This window comes from Chaetura pelagica, unplaced genomic scaffold, assembly GCF_000747805.2.
Source record: "Chaetura pelagica isolate M959 unplaced genomic scaffold, ChaPel_1.0 scaffold438, whole genome shotgun sequence".
Taxonomy (NCBI): domain Eukaryota; kingdom Metazoa; phylum Chordata; class Aves; order Apodiformes; family Apodidae; genus Chaetura; species Chaetura pelagica.
In genome coordinates this window covers 740,491-747,189 of record NW_009954113.1, presented here as the reverse complement: position 1 = coordinate 747,189, position 6,699 = coordinate 740,491, and the positions used below count along the sequence as shown (strand labels likewise).

Sequence of the window (6,699 nt, the reverse complement as noted above, 5' to 3'; positions counted from 1 at the left end):
AGACATTCCTTCTTCCAAATCTGTGCCACTCGAGCCGTGTGATGATGGGGTAATAGAGCTTCTAATCGGGAACGAGTTGCAACTTGATCAGGAAAAATGCTGCAGTTACAGAATATATAAGCACATCTAAAAATACTGACTTAGTCTTCATTTTTTTAAGTTGCTGTTCTGATGAATAACTTTGTCCAACTTTCTTTTTTTTGGGGGTGGGGGTAGTGCCAGAACAAACAAAGACAAGTGTAAGCCAGCCTCAGCCTGTCACCTCTAACGGCACTTCCACAGTAACCAGCACTAATAATAATGCCAAGCGGGCCACAGCCAACAGTCAGCAGCAGCAGACCTTGCCTCGATACCCTCCTCGTGAAGTACCACCACGATTCCGACACCAGGAACAGAAACAGCTTCTGAAACGAGGTCAGCAGTTACCTGGTATAGCTGCAAACCTGGGATCTACTCCTAAAGTATTAAACGGCCAGTCAGGAGGCAGCACTGTCACAAATAACCAGCCAGTGACCAACGGAGAAGTGCCGAACAACAGCAAAAAACAGCCAGGTGAGGGGGATGTACTTTGTTTCCTTTATCTCAAATCCAATAGTTCAAATCAATTTATCAGTGAGATATTTGAGCTAATATTATTTGAACTTGAAATGTAAGCTGTAATGTGATATTTTCATGTGTTGTAGCTAAATATTATGGGATGGTTTCAGCCATCTTTGTGCAAGTTTCATACTGAAACTTAAGACATCTTAGTTGCTCGTTGCTGCCAGTGGTTGTACAGTAGACATGTCTTGTTTGAACAGATAGCAAAGCCAGTGTGACCACTGCTGTGTTCTGAATTTCCAGTCTTCATCCTTATAAGTGATCCAAGCATGTTCATGCTCTGAAGCATATTTTTTGCATCCAGTTTTGATGTATAGGTCTCTCCAGGAGGGAGGGGCAGTTCCCAGAGCATTCTGAAAAGCATCTCAAGATATTTTTTTCCTCCCATCTAGAGCTACAGCTGAGCTACAGATTGTTCAGAGTATCAGAATTTATTTTTGTTGTTAGGTCAGAGATTTTGTGTTCATTTTCCTGAAGCCTGGTTGTCTTACAAAATGGATCGACCTTTACCTTTATTACTATTTAAGTGTAATTATCCTGTATTATTTTGGCTTGTTATGCATTCTCTTCAAATGCCCTTTTAAGAGCAGTACACTTACCAGTTACATGTGCGTAACTTGCTGTTCAGTGGACGTACTAGCATGCAGTTCAGGGAATTCTTTTTAGTCTATTTTTGGCTGGAAAAAAGTAACTTTTTTTGCAGGTATCTGGGTTTTTCAAAGGAATTTGGTATTAGTGTATCCTAACAATATGTCGGACATAGTTTTTTATGTGCACATAGTGATAATGCACTGCAGGTAGTTTCTTCTGAAGCTTTACTGAATTCCTGGTGTTTCTCAAAAGTAGTGTATTCTACATAGCAAAGGATGTGACTCCTACCACAGACTTTACTGAGAAGGTTTCTGGAAAATAGCCTTGATATTTCCAGTTTTATTTAAATTTTGAGCTGTTCTGATTAAGCAGTATTTAAAATGAAAGTAAACAATCAAAGCATTGGAAGCAGTTTATCCATATCCCCCTTGAGGAATGTTTCTGACACTACTTTCCAGTATTATTTTGTAAGGTGTTGATAGAACTCTTTACCATTCCAACAAGTTATTTTTAAGCAGTTCTATCTTCGCTTCACCTGTATAATTTTCTTCCTGTCTATAGTCAGGTTTGATGTAACATTTCATATACTTGCTTCTAATATGAAACTTTTTCTCCAGCATATATCCTCTGCTGGGCAAATTGGATGGCAGCAAATAGTGATTTTCATAAAATCCACATCTAAACTCATCTAAGAAGTATTATTCTCTATAGAACCTGTTAAACCTTCTCACTGTGTCCAGAGGGTTTTTTGAGGATACTGCCTTTCATTTCCTGATTGTGAATGCCCACCCAGTATTTAATTAGTTGGGTTCCCATTTGTTACTGCATTCTTCCTGATACTGGGCTGGTGTAGCTGGAGAACCCCTCGGCTGGAGGTGTCGGGGTGTCCCCGCACGGTGCAGCCATGGGGCTGACCTGAGTGCCTGAGCCAGGTGCTTTGCTGGGAGTTCTGTGGTTTGGATAACGTGTTAATTATTTGAATAATATCTCAATATGTCCAGTTGGTAACTAAAAGGTTCTGGGAGCCTTTAGGAGAAAATTTTACCAAATCCCTTTCCCATCTGAATAAAATGTGTGTGTTGTCGGTAGCATCCTGCTGAGTCCCTGCCCACTGTGTGCTGTGCTTGGGGCCTTCCCATGTGCCCAGTCAGACCAGTCAGAGCCCACACCTGGGGATGGGCAGCCAGGATCTCCTTGCTTGGGGCCTGAGTACCTCTATGCCTGAGAAATCTCCTTCCTCTCAAATAACTAGGGGTAATGTCTAGTTTGGGTGTGTTGTCATGTTCTTTGAGAAATGTAGTTAAGATGAGAATGTGAAAGAAAATAATTTTTCCGTGCTGAATTTTTGTAACTGATTCAAAGTCTGGTCTGATTAATTGCCTGTGAGGTAATGGGGAGGTGGCCATAGCCCAGCAGCTTGCAAGAGTGACTTAATGGACTTAATGTCTTTTGACACCTTGGTATCTGAAAAGAAGTAGTGGTATTGTTAGCCTCTCTGTCTTAATTCATTCACTCTCCTTGGTTCCTCTTTCTGTCTCCAACTGCAGCTTCTAGGTACTTGTTATTTCTGAAATGAGAAATCTCAGGAAGTTTGACATAATCTGCAGATCCCTTCCTATTGAAAGAATATCCATGTATAGGCCATTGGGCTAACAGATTTTATAACTTAACAGAACATCTTTGAAGATTTAAGTTCTTGGCTGTTTCAAAGCATTATTTAGTGGATGTTGGGATCTATATTTTTAGGGCTGAAAGAAAAACTAGCTTGAAATGTTGCAGTCAAAATTGCTAATATGGATAATGGTTCCACTTGCACCTGCCATTCCCTGACACACCTCGGGGTGGGGTTATAGTTGCTTGGTAGGTGCTTTGTCAAAGCCAGAGAACACAAATCCTGCTAAATTTAGTTTTCCTTTCATTTCCCTGCCACTGTAAGTTTTTAAATCTTTGGTATTGGAGAATTTTTTAATTATATCAATGGGCCAAAAAAACCCAACTCTTGTGATTTGTGTGAGCAGCCATCTTCTGTTTCGAAATTTAACCTAGTTTGTTTAGAAGTAACGTTTAAGAAGGGATAATCCTGTGTCTTGGGGCTTTTTCCCTCCTGTTTTTTTAACATTTGACATATTTTTTTAATGAAGACCATGCAGTACTTGTGAAAGAGATAACAGTCTTGTAACAAGATGGTTATTTTAAGAAGACTACACAAGTAGCTCTTTATCAGACCATTTTCATACCCAATTCAGTTGTTTCCTTTACTGAAATTTTCCCCCCCTATGTAAACTCCACATGAAAGGTCATGAGTGCTGCAGTGTGTCTGTATTTGCTCTGTGCTTTGTAACACATCAGAATAGTCAAGTGGTTATTCTACAATGAAATTATTTATATACTGAACTAAAATACTTGCCAGCATTAATGGCTTACTACTGTAGGACAGAATAAAACAGGAGAGAACCATCAGGCTCCTGGTGTGACTCCAGTGACTTGGATTCCTCCATGGACTCGAGCAGGTCTTGCTTTATCCTTGTGCATCTCTCAGCAGAGCTGCAAAAAGTAGTTAGAGCCAGAGCCTTTGGAAGCAAGACACTGTTCCTGCCACTTTAGGGGGTTTTCTTGGCTATTGTAGGACTAAGGGAAGAAGTGAGCAGTTAGGATTTGCAGTTAGTCGTGGAGGTTGCCTTAAATGTAACAGTTGTGATCTTCGGTTGTAAACTTAGTGAATTTGTAGTGTTAACTTACTCACTGTCTATAGGAAACTCAGGAGGAAGTTATCGGAGTGGTCAGTGAAGATTTGCTCTGCACACTTAGGGTAAATCAGAGTTGGACCCTACTTAGCTATTTGTTTGCTAAAATCACGTAGCAAAATAATGACTTTCAGGTGGAGAAAGCATGCTGTTGAGAGACCTGGTAAGGACTTGCTTCAACTTCAGGGCTGACCTCAGAAAGTCTAAGTTAGTACAGTCAAAAATTAACTGGTTTTGGTTTCTATGACTATAAATTCTTCCTTTTTTTATAGAAATCAAAATTTTAAAATTAAGGACATGTTAAATTGGTTCATTATATGCCAAGTGCATAAAAACTAACTAGTAGTGGCAGTGTTTAGTAAGAGCAGCAGAATTGCTCAGAATTCAATCCAAAAGGTGGATTTGCTGTGGGTCCCTTCCCTGTAGGTGCTCAGTCCAGTGCAAAGCCTGTCAGGGAGCTTGATAGGGCTCTTTGCTGGGAGGTGGACCTTTCCTGAGAAAAAGGGGATTGCTTATAGGTAATGAGTGGATTTGGGACTGTTCTCAAAGGGCTAGTTTACTGAAGTAATAATTCTGTAATGTTCTTCCTTTCTTCTTTGTAGGCATGCCTCCCATTCGGGACTTGGTGAGCCACTCCCCTAACCAGTCAGGTTAGCTATTTCAATCTCACCTTTTTTTGGACTGTGTGTGTTTGTAGTAGTTACATGTCTCACACAATTTTGTCTTATTTTGTAATTTATTTTTTTTTTATTCTTTGGCTTTTGTTTTTCATTAGCATGTGCTGTGTGACTGGCTGGCTGAAGCCCACTCTGTGCCATCGCATGCTGCATTGGGTCAGTGCTGCAGGGGAGCTTGGTCTGGCACAGGGCCACTGCTTGGAGAGGGGACAGAGAGTACAGGACAGTCCCTTTTAGGAGAGGCACCACTTGTGCTGGGTTGGGTGCAGAGGGACACTACCCTTGTCCTGGCAGCTTTCCTGTCCTGCATTTACAGTTTGGAGACTTTTAGGGGAGGCAAACATCTACTAATTCTTGGGGTGGAGTACTTGAAGAAGACAAACAGATTTCAGGACCTTTTTCTGTACCACAGATAAACATATGATGTTAACAAACAGGTTTTATTTTTCTGGTTTTGTTAATTGGTAATTGTTTACTAAAAGCTGGAAAGCTTATTTACTACTAAAATGCATTTTTTCATAAGGACCAAAGGTGCACAATTACTGGGAAGGTAGAGTATTGGCAGTCTGTTGGGTACCAGTGTGTACTGGAAGTGGAAAAGGAGACAGAGGGAGCAAGTTTCAGGTATTTCTTAATTTACACTTCTCAATGCTACTGTTTTATTTCAAACATGCCATGGTATTTTAAAACAAACAAACTACTTTAGAAAATATATACAGTTTCCTGCAAACATTTCCCACGGGGGTAACACAATGGCTAGAAAGTATTAAATTACTGCATTGCAAATAATTGGAAAAAATGTAGCAGAATACTGACTTTCAAGAATCTCAGGTTTGTGTAAGGTTTTTCCTGTGTCCAGGATTTAAGCAACAGAAGTTCAGTTGCAGCTTCTAAATAGTTTTGGGGAGAAATCCAAAAGTGGAGCTAAAGGTTGTTACTGGCTGCTTTTGCTGTGCACCAAGTGTAGTCTGTCAGCTGTGATGTTTTTTCAATTTTGAGAGTGTTTTTGTGGCCTCTGCCAGATACAAAAAAGCAGAGATAATGGCTTGCCTATTCAGTATTTGTGTACTCAGTCTCAGAAGTTTGTGGGCTCTGGAGATTCAGAAAGGAATATTTCAGAACAGCAGGGCATACTAGAAATCACTAGCATGCAGTTATGTCCAGGACAAAGACTGTTAGTTAAGGTGGTTTTGTATGTAATAGGCTAAAATGCCAAATGACTGGCAATCAGTCATTATGTGCTGTTTGTGTATTGGCTTATTACAAACTGCATATCACATCTAAGTTAGGATAAAGGAATTCTAATAAATACAAGCTTTCTTTGTATGCATTCTCTTGCTCTGCAAATAGGGGTTTGTTTACTGTTTCGCTCTTGCTTGTAATCATGACCTGCATCTTTCCTCACACTGAATTCAGCCTGTTTGCCATCTGTGTACTTCAGTGGCGTTTTTAAAATTGATCCTGGTTTTGGGATAATGTTTGTGTAATCAAGGTTTTGTTTTGGTAGGGCTGCTTTTGATGATATTGATTCTCTTGCCCTGTTTCTACGTTCCACGGGTCTTTTTCTGCTACTCCCTGTTCCAAAGCACTTTGCCAGCATCCTTGTTTCTCATGTTGTAGTTCCTATGGGAAACTTAACTGATTGTTTCAACTCTCTGAAGCTTCTGTCCCCCTGGATGGTAGAGGAGCAGTGATCTCTGCTGCTCCAGGCCGTGTACCCTTGGAGGCAGGGTCTTTGGCTAGATTCTTTTTTTCTGTAGAATGAATAGTATTTATTTAAAATCAATTAAAAATACACCAGAACTTTTTGTGTCAATGTAAAACTTAGTAAACTGTCCATAGGAACTTAAATGTTCCTAAAGCTACTTTGGTCCTTCCCATTTCCTGTAGATCAAGATCTTAAATTCAAATACTGTAGTAGTTAAAATTTGTTACTCTGTTTTAAAATGTGAGGTTATCTGTTTGTCATTGTGTTCTCAAATTCCTTTTGAGAGATGGAAGCACTGAAGCAAGGTCTCGTTTTCAATCTACATGACCCTGCTTCTCCTCAGCATGGTCAGTCCTGCCTGCACACAAACCACATCAGG

General features: G+C 40.1%; 1 protein-coding gene across 1 annotated transcript in view; it reads left to right on the top strand.

Annotated features, from left to right (window-relative positions):
* The window catches only part of TNRC6A (trinucleotide repeat containing 6A), an 86,672-nt gene that overhangs the window by 59,450 nt on the left and 20,523 nt on the right, over positions 1-6,699 (top strand). The window contains 2 exon segments of the mRNA XM_010002596.1: positions 217-552; positions 4,538-4,585. Coding sequence (XP_010000898.1) covers positions 217-552; positions 4,538-4,585 — 384 coding nt within the window.